This window comes from Protopterus annectens, chromosome 7.part1 (genome assembly GCF_019279795.1).
Source record: "Protopterus annectens isolate FY-2018-M chromosome 7.part1, PAN1.0, whole genome shotgun sequence".
Taxonomy (NCBI): Eukaryota; Metazoa; Chordata; order Ceratodontiformes; family Protopteridae; genus Protopterus; species Protopterus annectens.
Genome location: NC_056740.1, coordinates 452,300,188 through 452,324,447, shown reverse-complemented (window position 1 = coordinate 452,324,447; position 24,260 = coordinate 452,300,188). Strand labels below are relative to the sequence as shown.

Here is a 24,260-nt window from a genome sequence, read left to right as displayed (position 1 = left end):
CTGGATACATGTCCATTTTCAGTGGAGGCCCGGGGAGAAAAGCTCCAGGTTACAAAAGTAAACAATTCCACTTATAAAACAATAGCTATACAGTAATTAGAGAGGTGGCCCTGTAGAGGGGGCTTACACAAAAATGAGAATGGTTACAAAATACATGTTGAATATGGTAGAAGCAGGGTTATATGCTAGAGTTGTTAAGCAACACATAATGAAATAGAAACTATTTACAAGTTACTTACAGTTTATTTACAAAATTACATATATATAAAGTCTGAGACTAAAATGTCATTATTTAGTAACTTCAATCCTCAATGATTTACAAGAAAATCACAAACTTTATGAGGAACAGGCCAAAAATGTGGGGCCAAAATCTGGACAGTTGACAGGTGCGTTAGCAGATCATGTGCTTGATGGCACAAGCAGGGTTGACAGTGTATGGCCATTTTGAGGAGAGGGATAGTATCTCCTGCCTGCCTTGTGCCCCTGCTCTAATGAGCAGAGGGTCATCCTGTTGCAGGGAGCCACTGTGCCCTCCTGTTGGGGAACATGTATGTTAGAACAGGAGGGCACAGATGGCAAATGCTCATATACCCACCAGAAGCAAGTTTAGGCCACAACTGAAAAATGCTTTTATTGCCAAAATGCCAGTGAGAGTGCAAGTACCCTCATGACTGGCTGGATGGGACCCTCTCATGGAGTGGCTTGATGGTCTGTAAGAACTGTTTCTCTCCAACTTGAAATAAGAAACACAATCACAGATAGATACAAGGAGCCTTTATTTAAATTCTTAACTACTCTCTCTGTTACAGAGTGGTATTACAAATACTGATATGTCATCATACGATGCGTGAGCCCCATTTTCCTGAGTCCATTCATAGCCATTTTGAGTTCCTCTTGCCTTAGACACTAGATGTTCGGCCAGGAGAGAAAACCTGCAGGGAAGACAGAAAGAAGTTGGTTACAGTTGAGTATCAGTAACTACAGAAGTAGTAGTGGAGATTTAAGATGGCTTGGATTAGGAAAGTAGATATATAGTTATGTTTTGTATTTACAATGGTTATCAAAAAGACTCTGTGCCATACAGCACATTCCAGGAGCAAAGGTGTTGAATTTTGCATCTCTTTTATGCAGGTACCACAACTAATGATTATATTTAAACTCCAAACTGATTTACAGATTAATAAATGTTAAAGTGTGTGCAGTCTGCAGGAGTCTGCCAACTCATTTACACTCGCAGAAATGTGCTCCAACAGAGACAACACATGAGCAGTGGTAGCTAACTATTTTAGGGATGCAGACCCAGCTTGTAGATCAGCGTTTCCAGAAATAAAGTGCCAGCCTATCAATCACTACTGTTACAGATCTAGAAATAGTGGAGGAGTCTGTACACGAACAATGTCTGTGGGGTGGGAGAGGTAAGAAAAATGTAGGGAATACTACTTGGGCAAAAAGACACCCATGCAACTTCTGATCTGAAGGAAGACAAATGTAGGAAATAGGAGATTATTGCTATTTAAGAACAATTTTGGAGGCTCCTCCAAGTTTCTCATGCTTTTATATAATCTTCCTCAAGGCTGCTATACTGCTGCAACTAAGACAGTACTGCTTCATGCAGTAATCCCTTTGAATAAGCTTTGTATTTATTTATTTATTGTATTCAGTTAGTTGAAAATCATAAACAGCAGACATGGTTTTCAGCCAATACAACTACTCCCAGCAGACTATAAAGGAGTGCAAATGCAACAAAGAAGATATATGCTTGAATATTTGTATGGTTGTTTTACAAGTGTGAATGCATTTTTGTTAGACACAATATCACCTCTACTATATAGATTCCCAGAGACTCATAAATGGAACTTACTGAACTGCAAATCACACTAAACAAAATCAGCTCTTATTTTATTGATTTTTATAGGACACCTTCCATGACTCCAAAAGTTCATGTCAGGTTTCTTAATGTTGCGGATGAGCTCCTCATAAATAAGAACTTCATCACTCTGGGAGACTTTAACTACTCATCGTGTGGAGTACCCACATCTACATTGTAAGATGCACACAAATATTTGTAGAGATAATAAATAAAAGCTCAATGGACTAGATTTTTACTAGCTGAACTAGAGAACAAAATACTTTTTACACACTACTTACATCTTGGACAACTGCACTAGGAACTACCACACTGATTAAATCAGAACAGAAGCTAGTAAACTTTTCCCTCTAAATCCCATGAAGGCAGTATGTCAAAATTCACTGACTTCAAACACACAAATCTCTTCAGACTGTATAATGAAGTCTTGAAATGTTGAACTTCACTTAAAACAACATCACCACAGACAGTGCTTCAGTAGACAGTCTCACAAAGAATTTTTATACCCACATAAATACATGTATAGAATTAGCAGCCTCATCTGGATACAACAGGAAATTTAAAAGCAAACCACCCTGGTGGTCCACTGATATAAGTAAAATCTACAAAAAAGTAAAAAAAATTCTTACGACTCTAAAGACCCCAAGACAAGGAAAATATTTCACTCCTGAGATGACTACCCAAAGCCCTGTCATCCCCCATGTTTCTCAAACCTTGAGAGACATAAACTGTGTGCAGATTCTAAAATTTGTGTCAAACAAAAAATTATAGATATATTTACAAAATCTTATGCAAAATAGTTTGGCTGCACAAAAGGGGTAACACGTTGTCCTACTGACATCCAGGTAATACCAGGTACTGGAATCAACTTAGATTATATTGAAAAAGAACTGCGCAAACTAGATACAAAGTGCAGGGATGAGACGTAATTAGTAACAATGACCTGAGAACACTTCATCAAGAACTTACGGTACCATTATATCTATTATTCATTAGGTCATATAAATATGGGGAGATTCCTCAAGATTGGAGACATGTGCTTATTAAACCTGTCTTTAAGGGAAAGGGGAGTAGGACAAACCCAGAGTCATACTGACCCTTAAGTCTACTTTCATGTTGTGGAAAAATAATGGAGAAGGAAATACTGTATAAGTTATTGTCAGAACTGGATAGATTGGGTCTTGAAACCATATATCACATGCATATGTTGAAAATAGATCTACTGCCACCTGTAGCATGATGTTCTATAATATAGTAAACCACAAAGAAGGAATACTGATGTGGCCCGTTGTCAGGAACTGCAAGCTGGCATCAACCTCAAGAAACGACGACAGTTTACCTAGGTTACTTCTTTAATGAACAGACTTCTTCAGAACAGAAAAACCTGTACAAGCTTGAGACAATAAATACTCTCCCACTAATTACATTCAATTGAACATACCCATCTTCCAATAAAATGTACCTTGAAATACATACAAACATACAATATACACCCAATGTTCTCATACAAACACTACTAAATACAAATGTATGTATAAAAAGTATATATATATAAATACTATGTTCTTGATGAATACATAAAAATGAAACATCATAGATACATGTAAAAATTAAAACAATAATTCACAATGTATTTCAACCATTATTTCAAACAACCAAATTACTGAACGAAAATAAAAAAATTAAAAACAAAAATGAAAATGAAAATAAAAATGAAAATAAAAATAAAAATAAAAATGAAAATAAAGGTACACACTAAATCCAATTGGAAATTTGTACCACAATTCATCCCATAATATGTTTTAATTTTAAAATGGGGGCTAAACTTATATTGTTATTGTTGCCTGGGAACACTGTGGTGTATCACCAAAACAGCCTCCTCCCTTTTCAAACAGCTGTTTAAATGACCTTCCTTTTCTAAATACATTTTTTGTTTAACTTACTCCATACATTATTATCCAATCTCAACAAACTCCAGTTGTTTTGTATGATATATAGTTGATATCATACAAAACAATTGGAGGTTGTTGAGATTGGATAATAATGTATGGAGTAAGTTAAACAAGCCCCCAAAAATGTATTTAGAAAAGGAAGGAGGCTGTTTTGGTGATACAGGTAATTCAAACAGGGGCAAGGGTAATTTCAAGTGTAGGATATGTAAATGTGTGCCAGTACATTTTGGTTACTGGCCCAAAAATAGTAGCCAATGTGTCTATTGGTATATATATATGGGCATTTTGATTGTCATATCAAGAATGTTGTTTATTTAGCCAAATGTGTTCAATGCTCAGCCTTTTATGTAGGAAAAACTTGCAGATCTTTTAAAGAAAGAATCAGTGAGCATATTGTGGATATTAAACATATGAGAAACACCAATGCCTTAGTTAGGCATATAGAACAAAATTCTGGGCACCAATTCAAATTTTGTATAATACAGCATATCAAAAAAAGATAGTCATGGTGGGGTTTTAGATGTACACCTTGACATATTGAAATGAAGTGGCCGTTAAGGTTGGACGCCACAGTGTTCCCAGGCAACAATAACAATATAAGTTTAGCCCCCATTTTAAAATTACAACATATTATGGGATAAATTGTGGTACAAATTTCTAACTGGATTTAGTATGTACCTTTATTTTCATTTTTATTTTTATTCTCATTTTCATTTTTATTTTCATTTTTATTTTTATTTTCATTTTTTTTTTATTTTTATTTTCATTTTTATTTTTGTTTTTAATTTTTTATTTTCGTTCAGTAATTTGGTTGTTTGAAATAATGGTTGAAATACATTGTGAATTATTGTTTTTAGTTTTTACATGTATCTATGATGTTTCATTTTATGTATTCATCAAGAACATAGTATTTATATATATACTTTTTATACATACATTTGTATTTAGTAGTGTTTGTATGAGAACATTGGGTGTATATTGTATGTTTGTATGTATTTCAAGGTAGAGTTTAGGCTCATTAACATTTTATTGGAAGATGGGTATGTACAGCATTAGAGGTGTCACTTCATAAAGTGGGCCCTGGTACTGACCCCAGAAACTACAGAGCCATCAACCTGAACAGTCTCATTTGCAGGGCCGTGGAACACTTAATAACCCACTTGATTGACACGGACATCAGAAATCTCATCAGGCTAGATCCACAGCAGTTTGTTTTTTGTAAAAGGACCTGGTAAATTTCAGAAACACAAACTGTTGACAACAGTCACACTATACACTCAGCTTATCTTGGCCAAGGCAATTGGTAGCATCCACCATGTTAGCATAATTAATAAATTAAATGTATTACAAATAAACCTCTGCATGCTAAGCTAGATAGCAAATTGTTTAAAACACAGAACCAATACGGTGCAGGGATCTATTTCAATTAATCGATGAACAACATTGTCAAAACCCACATGGTTGAGACCACATGATCAAGCATGCAGTTTGCTGATTAATAGAAACAACACTAAAACAATGTTTTTGCTGGGGATCAAGCCATTGCACCTCCACACCCCCGTTAATTATATATACCAACTGTGAGATTGCACTATAGTGGAGAAAAGGTACATTCCTCAATCCCCACTACACTGTAACCTCAGTTAAAATGATCAACAAACTGCATTGTTGATCATGTGGGTTTTGACAATGCCGTTCACTGACCAGTTGAAATAGACCTGTGATACACCGTAGCCCTGTAGCAGGAATATACACTTATATGTAAATGCCTTGTATAGTGCAAATGCACTTAAATGCTAAAAATGCTACATTATTGCAGTTGGATGAGAAGCCATAGCATATAGCATTGATAGTACCTCATTCCACAATGAAATTAACTGTTTTAATTTTATTTAGAAATTCTCAGATTTCAGAACAATTGCCAATTCTACCACTCTTATCCAAAACCTTTAAAAAATGTACACAGAAGCATCTATTGGCCCATCTGCTTGACAACAACCTTCTACCCTCTACTCAGCATGGATTCAGGCCAGGACATCTTACTCATTAGGCAAGTTTATCCCTCCTAAATACTCTAACCTCACATTTCAGTGATACCTGCTTGATACCTGCAACATTTCCAGACTTGTTTGGACTCTGATACAATTTCCCCACAAAGTATAACTTCAGAAACTTGCCCACTTCAGCATACCCAAATATCTCCTCCACTGGATCTCTAGCTACTTCTCTGACACATCACCACCAGCACTTTGGAAAGAGACCTGCTCCTTCTTCACCTTGAGTTCAGTAGGTGTACCCAAAGGTTCGATTCTAGGTCATGTGCTATTCAACGTTTTTACAAATGAACTTTCTAAGCATGTTCCAGTACGCAGATGATTCTACCTTAATTTGTTATTCCAGAATCCTATATCTCCTATAAATCCTAACCCAATCTGCCTTTGACCGCAAAAGTAACAAACTCATATGTAACACCAAAAAAGAAAATTAAAAAATGGTCTTTTCCCTTAAACTATGTCATCAATAGAAGACATTAACTTGGAAGTGTTCTGTCAGATCAAACTGTTAGGAGTCATCATTAGTCAAAGCCTCAGATTATTTAGAATGAGACCTTACCGTACAGTAGAAGCAAAAATCCAGTCTGACTTGGTGCTAACCCTCTTGTATCCAACCCTAATTTTAACTAATCTCCAAAATACTGAGTTACACAAACTAAAGAAGACTTACGGTATTTTCTAGATTTTTATCTTTCCATATAGAACACACGGTTGTAGAGTAGTCCAACAACTTCATCGGCTATACATTCAAAACACTCTGTTGTACTCCTGGCTTAAAGTTGTACACAATATCCTACAGAGCCCCTATTATCAAGCACAAGAGAACAAGTCCCCAGAATCAGCTACTAATTACCAAACAATTTATTCATGATGGAGATTCACTTTATTCTGTCTACATTGCCAAAATATGGACTTCCATTCCTTCTGACATCAAAGCAGAACCTAACTCCGAAAATTTCCAACTAAAATTAAATCAGTTCCTGCACATGAAAAGTGAATTGTTATTGCATGTAAATGTCCTCCTCCTCATACAGCTCCCTGTAACTCCACACTCTACTTCACTATTCCTTCTTTTCATCTGATCTCCATTTTTCTTATCCTCCTACCACGCTTTCTTGTGCTTTCTCTTTCTGTCATTCACATCTCCCTTCCTTCCTGTGGGTTCGCTTCCTGCTTTACCAGACATTCAAACTGTGATCTTTTCCCTGCTCCCTTCCTCTGTCAGTGCAACGTTCTTTCTCCTCACATACTTCACTTCCCTCCAGCCTTCTACCCCCAGTCTCTGTTCTTATACTTATCTCTCACTTCTTTGTCTTTTTCCTTACTTTCTTCTCATTTAACATTTCCTGCCTTCGCCTAGCCTATCCCACTTCTAGTGTTCCACCTCTCTCCACTATATCATTGCTACTCTCGCCTAACCAAAAGCTTTATCCTTTCTGTCAGTGCACCTGTATGCTGGTTATTATGCAATACCTACAATGTCTAAATGTTGCTACAAGAACTACAACGTCTAAATGTTGCTACAAGAACTACAATGTCTAAATGTTGCTACAAGAACTACAATATCTAATGCTACCTCTTGTTAGCAAAAATTACTTGAAATGTAATATCAGAATTGAAGCACTATGCTAAATGGATAACATGTTGCATTGCAACTGTGGAGCTTTTCCTCCAGGATTCTGCTGCAAAGGAGCTTTTTTGTTCAGCAAAACAAAAGCAATAAAAATGAAAGATCGGAAGAAAGAAAGAAAGGCAAATCTTAACACTCTTCCTCCCATCCCCCACTTTGCACATATAATTGTATCATCAGCAGAGACGTTGCTCCTGTTCTCTGTTCCCTACGGTATGTCTCAAATGAGCACACAGTGAGATTTACTGGCCGCAGGACTGATCCGACCTGCACTTCATATTCACGCTCCTTATTTGTGACAATCTTCCTCTCTGTACAGTGTCTGGCCAGGCAGCCATCTAGTTCATTGGTTATGATTCTGTACTCAGTTCCTCCAGTTTTTCCGTGTACAATCATCCTCTGCTTGTGTCCAGTCAGTGTACAAGCATCCGCTGCTGGTGTCCAGTCAGTGTACAAGCATCCTCTGCTGGTGTCCAGCTCAGTCCTTTCCTACCTGTACTTCAGTTTTCATTGTTCTGTAAATCAGTCATAAAAATTGATTATTTTTTGACAGTTCATTGCGGCCATGAATGCAACTTGGTTGTTTTCCAGGAGGTTGTCTTCCCATCCTTTCCATCGGTATTGTTTCCATGACTTTCCCTTCTAGTGCATTTAGGATAAAAGGCCCAGAGTTCCCTGGAGTTCCCTACTCTCCCTCTTTTACAGCAGTGCCAGATTTGCTATCTTTCAGTCCTGAGGCCATTAGGAGTTTCCTGATGGTGAGCATATGTGCTTCATTTTGGTGAACCTGAGACCTGGGCTGTGTACAAGATCCTCAGATTCTGCAGGCTGTATGTGCCAGAGACATTAAGTATAGCTGTCTCAAAGTAGTTACAAAGAGATTTAGCAGTGCACTTAAAACACATTGCGAGGAGGGGGCTGCATTCAGCTGTTTCCCCAGGTGGAGTGCTTTTTTCTGCAGTGTCCTAGAAGACCTTTGGTGGCTTAGCTTGAAGATAATCTTGATCACAATTGCATTTTTTACGGGTTTTAATTGACATCTTGCAAACATTTCTAAACCATGTGTAGTGCTCCAAGGATGCCTAAGTTTTGCTAATGAAGTATTTGGCCCAAACTTTGTCATGCTCCTCATGGCAGGTTTAAACAATCATTCAGGGATTAGATGCATTTCTAACAAATGTAGCATCTAACAGAACATCACACTCTTTAGAGCCAGCCAGCTTTTCATTTTTTTTTAATGGATGTTTATTTGAAAGGAAAACAAAATGGAGAACAACATAAAAGAAGCACAATTATTTATGCACTGCTATTTTTTTTGAAAGTTCAGTTCAACAAAATGGTTGCACTTTCTTAAGTTGTTAAGGAGTTCCTTTTTCCTAGTCACTATTTCGTAATATATATAAAGTCAGCAATCTGTGACCTTTCCAGTCTATCCATACTGAACATCTAGCTATGAAATTTAGATGGTCATGCTTTATGTGAAGACCCTGTCCTAGCCAACATTTTTTTGTTTCAGTTTCTGGTAGTTCACTTTAGCATACCCTGGACCCATGTATACCTTAAGTGACCACCTATTTAAATATGAGGAAATATTAGCTCAGTTTGGAGATGGTCTTTTCCAGCCCCCTCTGTCTCCAAAGCTACTAATAAGTCCTGCACCACATGGATCTTCAGAATTCCAAAAATCGAGGGTACAATTGGATATTTTACATTTAAAAAGGAAAACAACTCAGGACTTATTTCTCTTTGGTCAACAATGTTAATTAACATAAAATCTATTGTTTGTATGTAATGTTAATGTAATTAAGAGAAATATCCTCATAACTATTGTTTGTTGTTTTGTTCAACATAATCGAACTTAATCATAATAACCACCTCTCCCCCCTTATCGGGCTTCATAGCCAGAATATTTTTAGCCATACTAAGTTGTTTCAAAATCGTACATTCAGATTCTGTTAAATTAGTTTCAAAAACATAATTTTTCTCCTCAAATATTCTCTAAAATCGTACTCACACCTCAAATATTCTCTAAAATCATACTCACACCTCAAATATTCTCTAAAATCATACTCACACAACCTTTCAAACAGAATTAGGGGCATTGGAACGGGTGGACTAAAATACTTTTTCTACATACAGAATTAGAAGTATTTTCAATGCTGCTGTCTTTGAAAATCAATTTAAGATTGAGTTTTCTGAGAAACAACTTTCAGTCAATCAATAGGTTTTTAATTCTGATTTTGGGTGCAGGTACAATATTCTGCCCTTTACTCAGTAACTCAGAATGCTCACAACCTCAAGTCACAGAACTATAGTTATATATTTTAAAGTCACCTGTGGAGTTGAGTACAACAGTGGGACCAACTTCATCCATTTCTTCCGACCCATCCGGACCAGTTCATAGGGTCATATGTTCATAGGTGTGTACTAGGCCAATGGCCCTGGAGCCTTTACAAGCCTATCCTATAGAAGTGCCCTGGCATCGGTCCTTTGAAAAAATGGACCAGTTCAATTCCTCCTCACATACCGATTCCTCATTGGCCTCAAGCTGCTTTGCTGGTGAAAATAATTGTAGTTCATCCGGTGTTGGTTCTGCCTGGTTCATTGTTGATTCTCCTGGTTGCTGAGCTTCTCTGACCTCCTTAAAGGGGGGTGTTGTAAAGGAGGAACACCTCATCTGTCATTCCCACAAACTCAGGGCCCACATGTTGTTCATCCCTTAGTTCTAAAAGAATAATTTTTTCCCCGTTGGTGTGGAACAAGCTTTCCCATTCTGATAAGTCCAGCCAGCCCCTTTTAAACTTCTTCTCCTTATGGTTTTGAGAACCTGTAACAACTTTGTCCAAATTGTTAAAAATATTCTTATATTAATCAATATGATTAGTAAACAATAGATCTTTAGTAATTATATGATCCAGTTCAGTGGCCTGATTTACCAGGCTACCTATTATTCTCTGGTTACGCTTCATAAGAAGCTCCATTAGGTCACAATCTTGATGCTCAAAAAGTTCAAGCAAATCCTTGTGGAGATTGGAACCGGGTACCAAACCAGTAGGGAACTTCCAACAGTGCAGATCCTTGGGCATCCTTTTAGCCTTAATACATTCCAAAAAATATTCATTCTCCACTTGTAATTTCCAGCATTTCAGTAAAATCTGCTCCAGCCTATCGATCAGTTGTCTCACCGTACCTACATCTCTCAGTATTGCACAATTAAAATACACTGGGTTATTAAGCCAGGCAACCACATTATTGGTATTGGAGCTCTTAGTAACTCCATTTTCACTCACATTCTGCTGAACATTACCAACCATTCCATTACCACCTTGCCCCGGTGTAGTTAAACAGGTTGGTGGTGTAAAATAATCTGCTTGTTTACCCAGCCGACCACAAGAGTTTGCCACTTTCTCAGAGAGCTGCTGTACCAACTGTGTTAGTAAACAAAGGCTAGCTGCAATATCATTAATGTTGACTACTGGTGTTTTACTGTTGCCTCCATCCAGCTCCGGAGTAGACATTTCTACATGACCAAGAACCAAACAACTTTAAAACAAAAAACTGAAACCAGGCAGAAAAACAGTCACACCAATACGTTTGCTACTCACTTGATTAATAAAACAACAAAGATTTAAGTGCTTTTGTCTGATTATAACATAGACTTCCTCAGAATCATTTAATAAAACACTAGCCCTGTTTAAATAGCCCTCTTCAAAATCACATGATCACTAACAGCCAATCCAATGACACATACATCATCTCCAAAAGTAAAAAACAATTATTGTATAAATCCTCACCTTCTTAAATACTATATTGTAAATACTTTAAAAAATATATTAAAAAACAATACCATGCATCAGTACATTTATACATTATATGATTTTAACCTCAAAAAACTGGCAATGGAAATATAATTGTTTAAGCTAGGATGTCTAAATAATTTGCCATATGACTTCTTGTGCTTCAATCAAATCCCATGTCCAAACCAAAGAAACTAAAATAATGGTCAGAATTCTTAAAAATATGTAGATACAATGCATTATTACCCAAAGGAGATTTCAGGATCGAATTTACAAGCACAACCTGGACATTAGGAATAAAAATAGTAACTGCCAGTTTTTGACAACACCCTGACCCCATGTATACAAGAAAAATGGAAAACAGGGGGTTGATGATGATGACCATGGTGATGATGATGATGATGATGGAGATGATGATGATCATCATGGTGATGATGGTGATGGTGATGATGGTGATGGTGATGATGGTGATGATGGTGATGATGATGTTGATGATGATGATGATGGTGATGATGGTGATGATGATGATGATGATGATACACACATGGGGCAATTTAAAAGTGCCACAGTTATTTATTGAAATGCAGTCATGTCGCAGTTAATCTGCAGGATGCTGCCATTTGAGTGACAGATTTAATTCCCATTAAAACCATAATTTCAAGTTTGACCACAGCAGATTAACTTTGATGCTGAAATTTGATCAAACTAGTGACTTTCCAGGAAGAAACAAAGTGAAAGAATTAAAGGTAATAGAAAAGAGGTCTGATCCCCGGTTTCCTTTAAATAAAGCTTGTAGAAAGAGCTTTAGTGAGTAACTTCATAAAAAGGCAGCTAGAAGCAGTACAATCCCATTCTTTCACTGACCTTATCAATGGATTGCATGGGGGGAAGAGGTCCAATCTGTGAGACTCAAGTGAGATGTGGCAGTAGGAATCCTTGTAAAATATTAAAATTAACAAAAAAAAAAAAAAAAACATTATGAAGCATACAGATGCCACCCCCCAAGATGGGGGCAAACAGTATGTTCATTATGAGACATCTGGTTAGACCCCTGGAGCTGGGACAGAATGTCTCCTTATGCTGTTGGTGCCCTGGGTTTGAATAATGTGCTCTGGGATGGTTTGGGGAGAAGAAGCCATGGTCATAGACATGCCAACCTTTCTCAGGGGAGGGTGTAAAGTTTCCATGCCTCTCTACATGTCTAGGGGAACTTTATGGCAGTTGTCAAAGAGTAAGGCTCTAAGCTGTTAACGAGCTGCTCCCTGTAGTCCAGCATACAGGGTTTGATCCTTCTGCTTTCAGACATCTACTGTGCGTCTTTGAGCAAGGCACATAACTAGAAAGAGCTTATGTGTCACCACTGACTAGTGTCCCGTGGATTTTCTCAACAAACTAATAAAATGAAAAGAAAAATACAGGTATTGACTATAAAATATGCAAGTTTATCTTCTGAGCTCTCGTTCATTGGCAGATGAATGTACAGCTTTGAAAGGTTTAGAATGAGTGCACCTGGGAGATAAGAGTTTGTTGGTAGGCTATGACTAGCACTGTCCAGTTTGTTATGTAATGGTGCTCAGCCCCTCTGCTAAGACCTTCACCCCTTATTAGAATAAACAGAGAGCTAAATAAGCATAGGTCAGACATATGAGGCCAGCTGGCTGTTGAAGGTTAGAAAACAAAACAAAACAAAAAATAGACAAATAACATAAAAATATAAATATAAATATAAATATCTGATCTTGTAGCCCAGGCAGGTATGACCATGGCCCTGAGTAGCATCCTGCCATCACCCAGAATGACACCACAGTACAAGGACAAAATGATTGACTTCAACAATTGGCTAAGCTTCTGGTGTCATTCTAAGGGGATCCAGTATCTGTCTGCCTGGGATGACATGACTGACAGACCACGATGCTTTGCAAAAGATAGTCTGCACCTGTCACCCCTGGGATTCAGGTTACTGGCTAAGGCTCTTGCTACCCCTATAGTGCCTTTTTTAGGCAAGGTTCAAATGACTAATTATTCACCACCATAACAGGTACAAGCAAGCAAAATCTGAGGGTAATGCTACTCAATGCTAGAAGTCTAAACCTCAAAATGCATTCACTCGAGGCACTCCTTAAAATGGAGAACATAGACATCTGTGCAGTGACAGAGACCTGGTTCAAGGCTCCAGAGAGCACCCCTGCATTACCAGGCTATAATTCATACCACACCTTTTGGCCACCTAACCTGGACTGAAACACTAAAGGTGGAGGCATTAAGGATGTTCACACCTCCACGCTAGTTGCTCAGCATAATGCATCCGAGATTATCTAAGTGCAACCAACTCTGGGCAAGACCACAATACAAATTGTAACTTGCTACAGATCCCCCACCATGCCCCTTCATTTCTTGATACACTGGCAAATATTAGGGTACAACCCAACTGGGTGAATTCAACTACCCCACCATTAACTGGGAAAACTACTCATGTACCAACTCTTTTGCTCAACGTTTTCTGGAATTCATAAATTTCAATGCCTTGGATCAACTTATCCACACCCCCACCAGGGGCAGCAATATCCTAGACCTGGTCATTACCAACATGGGCGACCGGTGTTCCACACCAGAGGTCAATTCCTCATTGGTCAGATCTGACCACAAGCTAATTAGCCTAGACATCCACATCCCGCCCTCACCCCCCCATTAGGGAAACCACCGTAAAAAATTCTCCGAAGCCAACTTCACACTTCTTAAGGTAAAATCCCATGACTGGAAGAACTCCCTGGTCAGCCTCAGTAAAAAGCTGAGATCCCTCATAAAATCCGCCAAAGCTAGTTATGAAAACAAAATTGCCACTGATTCTACAGACAACCACAAAGCATTCTATAACTATGTCAAGAATCTCAATGGAAACACTCAGATCTGCTCTGAGTTACAGCACAATGGCACTAAATATACAAAACCAACTGATATTGCAGATAGGTTCAGTGCTAACTTTACCCCCCCACCCCCTAAAGGGCCCATCTCTATACCAGAAGAATGCAAATTATTCAAAGTATGCAAAGTACGCATTATCATGGAACTTTTAAACAAAGACACTGGCAACCTTCAAACACTGGACCCCTCCGAGTTTGGGTTTGTGAAGGGCCAATCTTGTCTCCTGAACCTGACTGACTTCTTTGAATCAGTCTCCAGAGCTGTGGATGAGGGTAAGGTGGTCCACACAGCCTATTTGGACCTCGCCAAGGCCTTCAACACCATCCCCCACTCTGGAATCATGGATAAACTTACTAAGCCTGGCATAAATCCCTATGTCACTCGATGGGTTGCCAACTGGCTTACTAACAGAACCCAGACTGTAAAAGTAGCTGACTCCAAATCCAGCTCCAGACAAGTGATAAGTGGAGTACCTTAGGGTTCAGTCCTGGGACCTCTCTTGTTTAGCATCTACTTCTCTGAAGTACAGACCAACACTAAGGGACTCTGGCTAAAAAAGTTCGCAGATGATTGCAAACTGGGAGCCATTATTGAATCCCCAAATGATGTGGATGTTCTACAAAAGGGCCTTACAGAAACAGATGCTTGGTGCCAGAGCCATTGGCTCAAGATGAATGCCAAAAAATTTACAGTTATCCCCTTTGGGAAAAACATGTACCTATGAATTACCACATAGGTGGCAGTACACTAAACACTGAAAGTGATGAGAGACTTAGGGACATAGGTGGACAGTGGTCTCACCTTCAATAACCACATCGACACAACAGTCAGGAAATCATTCTATGTGGCACACCTCATCACTAAGTGCTTTTCATCCAGAAAAAAGGAGGTCATTGTCCCACTGTACTCATCCCTCATTAGACCCATTATAGAATACAATGCCCCATTTGGTATGTACCTCACAAGACATCTGCAACAGCTGGAAAAGCCACAGAAATACCTCACTAAAAGAATCACAGGCCTAAAGCAGATGCCCTATGCTGACCATCTAAAAAAACTCCAGCTATACTCTGTAGCATATCGTCTACTCAGAGGCGATCTCTGCTTAACATACAAGGCCATGTCAAACCCTGAGCTGTTGGACACGTTCCACTTAAAGAAATCCCAATCCCTCAGATCCACACATTCCAGGGATCTAAACCTTGTCATCACAATGAACAAAACATGCTGGAGAGATAGGTTCCTGACCCAGAGACTCACCATACTCTGGAATAGACTTCCCATACATGTCAAGCAGAGTGTCTCCTTGGCCGTCTTCAAAAGGAACCTTGACGATTGGATGGGAAATAGGAAATTCACCCCGGGGATCATGTCAGTCACCCTGCTAGACAGGGGTCCAGGGAAGTAAATATTGTGGGAAGAAATATCCAGGGAATTGTTATGGCTAGGCTTGTATAGGCGCTAGGGCCGATAGCCTAGTACCAACCTATGAACCTATAAGTTCCTATAATCACGGCTGCACAGGTAAAAAACACACTGTCCAAAGCCAAGAACACAGCATCCATGGGACCTGACAACATCCCAGGATGCATTCTACATGAAGTACAGAATGAACTGGCACCCCACCTAAGCACCATGTTCAATCATAGCCTCACCTCAGGCTTTGTGCCCACTGAATGGCGCACAGTGACGGTTATCCCACTCAACAAAGGGAGAGCCACCATGGACCCCAGGAACTACTGCCCCATTAGACTAACAAGCCTAGTCTGCAAGGCCATGGAACGTATCATCATGGAGCTTATAAACAAAGACACTGGTAATCTCCAAACTTTGGACCCCACCCAGTTCGGGTTTGTAAAAGGCAGATTGACTTCTTTGAAGCAGTCACCAAAGTTGTAGCTGTAAGGTGGTTCACACAGCCTATCTAGGTCTCACCAAGGCTTTTGACACCATCCCCCACTCTGGAATTATAGATAAACTCACTAAACTACTTATAAATCCCTATGTCACAAGATGGGTTGCCAACTGGCTCACTGACAGAACCCACACTGTGAAAGTAGCAGACTCCAAATCCGACTTCAGACCAGTGACAAGTGGAGTACCACAGGGTTCAGTCCTGGGTCTTCTGTTTGGTATCTACTTTTCTGAAGTACAGGCTAACACAGAAGGTCTTTAGCTAATGAAGTTCACAGATGACTGCAATCTAGGAGCCATAATTGAAACTCCTAATGATGTGGACATCCTACAAAAGGGCCTCACTGAGACAGATGCCTGGTGTCAAAGCCATGGCCTCAAGCTCAATGCCAAAAAGTGCATTGTCATCCCCTCAACAATACCCACGAATCACATATCTCACAAAATCAGTGTGCCTCACAGTCACAGCCCTTAAGGCCAAACAACACACCAAATACACTTGTTATAGGGGACTCTGTTGTCCGGCACATTGACGTCCCACTCACCAGACTGAACAAGGAGAAGGTCACTGTAAGCTGCCTGTCGGGTGCCAGGATTCGCCACATAATGCAAGCACTCAGGTCACTCCAAAACAAGTACAAGTATGACTCCGTCATTGTCCATGCTGGTGTGAATGACCTGAGACGTACCTCCCTGGACTAGATGAAAAGATGCATTCTACATGAAGTACAGAATGAACTGACTCTGATCATGTAGCCCAGGCTGGTATGACCCTGACCTTGAGTAGCATCTTGCCCTCACCAAGAGTGATGCCACAGTATAAAGACAAAATGATCAGTTTCAACAATTGGCTAAAGTATTAGTGTCGTTCAAAGGGGATCCAGTGTCTGTCAGCCTGGGATGACATGCTTGACAAGCCACGTTGCTTTGCTAGGGACGGCTTGCACCTGTCACCCTTAGGCTTTCGTATACTGGCCAAGGCTCTTGCCACCCCCATAGTGCCTTTTTTAGGCAAGGGTCAAAGGACAAACCCACCTCCATAGACAACCCAAGAATAAAAAAACTAAAGGTAATGCTACTCAGTGCCAGAAGTCTAAACCTCAAGATGCACACACTCGAGGCTCTCCTCAGTATGGAGAAAATTGATGTCTGTGCAGTAACAGAAACCTGGTTCAAGGCTTCTGAGAGCACCCCAGCACTACCAGGTTATAACTCATACCATGCGTTTCGGCCCCAAAACTTGGACCGAAGCACAAAAGGAGGGGGAGTATCTATATTCATCAAAGATACCTACACCTCCAGGTTAGTGGCACTGCACGAAGCATCGGAAACCATCCATGTGCAACTAACAGCAGGCAAAACTGCCTTTCAGTTTGTAGCCTGCTACAAAACATCCTCCCTATTACAAGAACCCCACTTGGCATTCCTGAGAACACTGAAGAATATGAAGGTCTGTCCAAACACTATGTTATTGGGTGACTTCAACTACCCAAACATTGACTGGGAAAACTACTCAAGCCCAAACGCCCTCACCCAACGGTTCCTTGAATTTATAAACTCTAACACGATGGAACATCTGGTGACCACTCCCACAAGAGGGAACAACATATTGGACCTGGTCATCACCAACATGGGGACTCTATGTTCCACACCAGAGGTAAACCCCTCATTGGTAAGATCAGACCATAAACAAATTTCCCTGGACATCCATATCCCGTACCCACCCCTAGCCAAGGAAATCATGGTAAAGAATTTCTCAAAAGCCAACTTTGCACTTCCCAAGACTGAGGTGGAATCCTTCAAAGCCCCCGGGCCAGAGGATAATACAGCCCAATCCGCAGAATCCTTTACAAATGCATTCTATGAGCACCTGCAGGAATGCATGGATCGTGCTATCCCAAATAAAACCAAGACTCACTCCTCCAAAACAGGAGACCTGTAAGGTGGACCCCGGCCATAAATAAACTATACAACAGAAGGAGGAAGCTACTACATGACAGAGCAAAATCCCAAAAAGGGAAGTCATCTCTGATCAGTATTAGCAAGAAACTTCGATCCCTCATAAAATCATCAAAGGCCAGTTTCGAAAGAAAAATTGCCCTAGACACTAAAGATAATCACAAGGCCTTCTTTAGTTATGTCAGGAATATGGGTAGAAACTCCCAGATATGCTCTGAATTGTTGCATAACGGTACAAAATATACTGAACCTACAGACAGCGAACATCCTGGCAGACAGATTCAGCGCAAACTCCCCCCCTTCCCCCCCAAAGGAGCAAATGCCTATCCCAACTGAATGTAACCTCCCTGACATCACAGATGCACAGGTGAAAGCTGCCCTCTCCAAAGCAAAAAACACAGCATCTATGGGACCGGACGGTGTCCCTGGCTGTGTCTTACACGAGCTCCAAGAAAAACTTAACCCTCACATTAAGTCACTGTTCAAACTTAGCCTTACTACAGGATATGTACCCAAAGAATGGCGTACAGCTACAGTGGTCCCACTCCACAAAGGTGGTGCCACAACGGACCCTGGGAACTATCGCCCCATAAGCCTGACTAGTCTGGTCTGTAAAGCTATGGAGTGTATTATCATGGAACTCATAAACAAAGACATTGGGAGCCTCCAGACACTGGACCCTACCCAATTCGGCTTTGTTAAGGGCAGATCTTGCCTCTTAAACCTAGTTGATTTCTTTGAAACAGTTACCAAAGCCATAGATGAGGGCAAGGTAGTCCACACAGCCTACCTGGACCTCGCAAAAGCCTTCGACACAATACCCCACTCGGGCATCATAAATAAGCTTACCAGCTTAAATATCAACCCCTATATCACAAGATGGGTTGCAAACTGGCTCAGGGATAGAACCCACATGGTCAGAATCACAGGTGCCATGTCCGAATCCAAACCAGTTACAAGTGGCGTCCCACAGGGCTAAGTTCTGGGACCTCTCTTGTTCAGTATATACTTCTCTGAGGTTCAGGCTAACACGGGGAGATTATGGCTGACAAAGTTCGCAGGCAGGCAAAACTGCCTTTCAGTTTGTAGAATCTCCAGCCAACACAAGCATCCTCCAAAAGGGTCTCACAGAGATGGATGCTTGGTGCCAGAGCCACGGCCTCAAGCTAAATGTTACAAAGTGCATAGTCATCCCCTTTGGGAAAAACAAGGTGCCCACAAATTACCACATAGGTGGTAATCCATTAAGCATGGAAGAAGTAATTAGAGATTTGGGGATCAACATAGATAGTAATCTCTCCTTTGATAATCACTTTGCCAAAGTGGTTAGAAAGACCTTCTATATAGCCCACCTTATCACGAAAGGGTTCGCATCTAGATCGAGAGAGGTCATTGTGCCCCTCTACTCGTCACTCATCAGGCCCATAATTGAATACAATGCCCCTTTTGGGATGTACCTTACCCGACACCTGATCACCAAGAGGATCATGTGCTACAAACAGATGTCCTATGCAGCTCGACTAAAGAAACTCCAGCTCTACTCAGTTGCTTCCCGCCTACTCAGAGGTGATCTATGCCTGACGTACAAAGCCATGTCAAACCCAGAATTAATGGACATGCTCCACCTCAAAAAATCCAAGTCCCTTAGAGCTACATGCTCCAGGGACTTAAACCTCAGCACAAAAATAAATAGGACATGCTGGAGGGACAGATTCATTTCCCAGAGGCTCCCCTCACTCTGGAATAGAATCCCAATTCATGTTAGACATAGCCCCTCGCTGACCCTCTTCAAGCGAAATCTGGAAGCGTGGATGGGAAATCGCAAATTCACCCCTGGGATCTCTTCTGTGTCCCTGCTAGACAGAGGCACAGTAAACTAATCTTAAAGGGTACCTTCTGTGACCTACTTTACAGAGACACAGTAGGCTAATCTAATAGGGAGGCGGAAGCCAAATACACTCTGGCTAGGCTTATAAATGCCCTAGGGCAGATAGCCTAGTATCTACCTATGAACCTATGAACCTTTGGTAAAAACTCTGTACCAATGAGCTGCCACATAGGTGGTAGTCTACTTAACAGTGAAAATGTGTTAAGAGACCTTGGGACACATCACCAGAGTAGTCACGAAATCCTTCTATGTGGCACACCTCATCACAAAAGGTTTCTCATACAGGAAAAAAGAGGTCATTGTTCCCCTCTACTCGTCACTCATTAGACCCATTATAGAGTACAATGCCCCTTTTGGTATGTACCTCACAAGACATCTACAACAACTGGAAAGGCCACAGAAATACCTCACAAAGAGGATTACTGGCCTCAAACAGATGCCCTATGCAGACCGTCTAAAAAACTCCAGCTTTACTCCGTCGCATATCGCCTAGCCAGAGGCGATCTCTGCCTAACATACAAAGCTATGTCAAACCCAGAGCTGTTGGACATGCTCCACTTAAAGAAATCCCAATCCCTCTGAGCTACACGCTCTAGGGACCTAAACCTTGTCACGACAGTAAACAGAACATGCTGGAGAGATAGATTCCTGTCCCAGAGACTTCCCATACTCTGGAATAAACTACCTATCTATATCAAACAAAGCTTGATGATTGGATGGAAGATAGGAAATTCAACCCGGGGATCACTTCTGTGTCTCTGATGGACAGGGGCACAGGAAAATCATTTTCTTGGGTGGCGAAAGCCATGGTACCTTTTTGGCCTTAAGGCCGATAGGCTAGAACCCACCTATGAACCTATATGAAGGAAGTAAAGTAAACTTTCTATATACTGTATGCCACTGTAACTTCAACAGATGGTATTTTTTAAACGTGTGTGCATAAAATATTGAACTTTGATATGGTGATCGGAAATTTAAGTATTCGCTGACACCTAGAGGTTGGAAAAGTAGTTAAGGTGTTTACCTTACAGACCACACACCCAAAAGGTTGCATGATCTGAGAAACTAAACAGAAAATGTGTAAGAGCTCAGAACAAAGAAGTAAACAACAAACAGCTCAGCACATTCAGGGAGATAGAACCCAAACGTAAAATGATACAAATCCTTCATTATTCCAGTCCGTAAAACAGTAACAAGATCATTAAACCAGTTTCGATGCTGACTGCTTCATCATCAGTAATATCTCCTTAGTGGAATAATAAAGGATTTGTTTCATATTACTTTGAGTTTATTTTTGCCTGAAAGTGCTGAGATGTTTGGTGTTTACCTTACAGACACAGGGTGCAGGGTATCAGGAACTGCTTCCTGTCCATACAAGACCTGCACATGTCCAGATGTCTCAGCAGGGCAAGGAAAATAACCAGAAATAGCACTCATCCCGCTTACAAACTGTTCTCACATTTAACATCAGGAAGGCGCTTTCAATGCATACACTGCAAAACCACGAGATTCAGGAACAGCTTCTTCCCACTAGCCATCAGCTTACCGAACTCTAGGAACAGTACCCTTCACACTGGACATCAGGTTACTGAGCTCTAGGAACAGTACCCTTCACACTGGACATCAGGTTACTGAACTCTAGGAACAGTACCCTTCACACTGGACATCAGGTTACTGAACTCTAGGAACAGTACCCTTCACACTGGACATCAGGTTACTGAACTCTAGGAACAGTACCCTTCACACTGGACATCAGGTTACTGAGCTCTAGGAACAGTACCCTTCACACTGGACATCAGGTTACTGAACTCTAGGAACAGTACCCTTCACGCTGGACATCAGGTTACTGAGCTCTAGGAACAGTACCCTTCACACTGGACATCAGGTTACTGAACTCTAGGAACAGTACCCTTCACACTGGACATCAGGTTACTGAACTCTAGGAACAGTACCCTTCACACTGGACATCAGGTTACTGAACTCTAGGAACAGTACCCTTCACACTGGACATCAGGTTCCTGAACTCTAGGAACAGTACCCTTCACACTGGACATCAGGTTACTGAACTCTAGGAACAGTACCCTTCACACTGGACATCAGGTTACTGAACTCTAGGAACAGTACCCTTCACATTAGCCATCAGGTTACTGAACTCTAGGAACAGTACCCTTCACACTGGACATCAGGTTCCTGAACTCTAGGAACAGTACCCTTCACACTGGACATCAGGTTCCTGAACTCTAGAAACAGTACCCTTCACACTGGACATCAGGTTCCTGAACTCTAGGAACAGTACCCTTCACACTGGACATCAGGTTCCTGAACTCTAGGAACAGTACCCTTCACACTGGACATCAGGTTCCTGAACTCTAGGAACAGTACCCTTCACACTGGACATCAGGTTCCTGAACTCTAGTAACAGTACCCTTCACACTGGACATCAGGTTACTGAACTCTAGGAACAGTACCCTTCACACTGGACATCAGGTTACTGAACTCTAGGAACAGTACCCTTCACACTGGACATCAGGTTACTGAACTCTAGGAACAGTACCTTTCACACTGGACATCAGGTTCCTGAACTCTAGGAACAGTACCCTTCACACTGGACATCAGGATACTGAACTCTAGGAACAGCACCCTTCACACTGGACATCAGGTTCCTGAACTCTAGGAACAGCACCCTTCACACTGGACATCAGGTTCCTGAACTCTAGGAACAGTACCCTTCACACTGGACATCAGGTTACTGAACTCTAGGAACAGTACCCTTCACACTGGACATCAGGTTACTGAACTCTAGGAACAGTACCTTTCACACTGGACATCAGGTTCCTGAACTCTAGGAACAGTACCCTTCACACTGGACATCAGGTTACTGAACTCTAGGAACAGCACCCTTCACACTGGACATCAGGTTCCTGAACTCTAGGAACAGTACCCTTCACACTGGACATCAGATTCCTGAACTCTAGGAACAGCACCCTTCACACTGGACATGAAGGCTGTAGTCCAGCAATACTGGAAAGTCTCTATAGTGCAATACACAAAAAAATTCTTACCCGCACCCAGACAACAAAGTCAGCAGTAATCAAAATGTACTGTCTTACTGTGCAATTTAAATGTAGGCCTTAATTTAAATCAATTGCTTAAGTGCATTTTTTTCAGAAAATAAGCCAATAACCTAGTAATGAATCTGTTAAATCAGTACAGTAATGCAAGTATTTATTATTGTTGTTTTTGTCTGTGTCTATAGAATTATGTGTATTACTGTCATGTTAAATGTAGTCTGTGTTTTGTATGCACATTCAGCCTGAAGAAATGTAATTTTGCTCGGTGAATCAAAGTGACAATAAAGCTTTACTTTGACTTTGACATGGTTTGATTCTCACCTTTGGTCATTATCTAGTTATTGGCTAGGCTATGCATGTAATGGTCTGCAGACTGATTTCCTAGTGCTTTACTATGCAAATCAAGAATTGCAGTTCTTCGTTTATTCACATAGCCGAAAATAAAAAAGTTATTTCTTCAAAATGATGACAGCAATTATGATGATAATTTGCAATTCGAAATTATCAACATTTTCCAGGTTACCTTGACTTCTGGTGATGTTTGTATTAATGTTGTACAGGGGGCAAGACCCCCCCTGCACCCCCTATGTGGGGGCTGTGCTCCACACACCCCCTGCATGTTATATATACAAACTCTGAGATTGCACTGTAGTGCTAACTCCGCTCAGAACGTTGACCGTGTATGAATGAACACTAACATTTGCTAAAGTGAATTTGAACATTTGCTGATCGATGTTACAGAAACTGGGAAACACCCATTCGACCATTCCAGATTCACGTAAGTGCCATTCCACATTATGTTAGAAAACATTTTGTAGTATTTACCTATGAAATAACACTGCAAGAATAACATATATATATATATATATCATCATCATCATCATCATCATCATCATTCTCTTTCGGCTTTTCCCGCTAGGGGTCGCCACAGCGGATCATCTCTTTCCATTTCTTCCTATCCTCTGCATCTTGCTCTGTCACACCAACCGCCTGCATGTCCTCTCTCACCACGTCCATAAACCTTATCTTAGGCCTTCCTCTATTCCTCTTACCTGGCAGCTCCATCCTTAGCATCTTTTTCCCAATATACCCATCATCCCTCCTCAGCACATGTCCAAACCAACGCAATCTCGTCTCTCTTGCTTTGTCTCCAAACTGTCCAACATGAGCTGACCGTCTAATATACTGATTCCTAATAAAGTCACA

The 24,260-nt window shown here is 40.7% G+C and overlaps 1 protein-coding gene across 1 annotated transcript in view; it reads right to left on the bottom strand.

The window, feature by feature from the left end:
* Positions 1 to 787: 787 nt before the first annotated feature.
* The window catches only part of PPM1M (protein phosphatase, Mg2+/Mn2+ dependent 1M), a 484,662-nt gene continuing 461,189 nt past the window's right edge, over positions 788 to 24,260 (bottom strand). The window contains exon 11 of the mRNA XM_044078507.1: positions 788 to 932. Coding sequence (XP_043934442.1) covers positions 788 to 932 — 145 coding nt within the window. The remainder of the gene's footprint in view (positions 933 to 24,260) is intronic.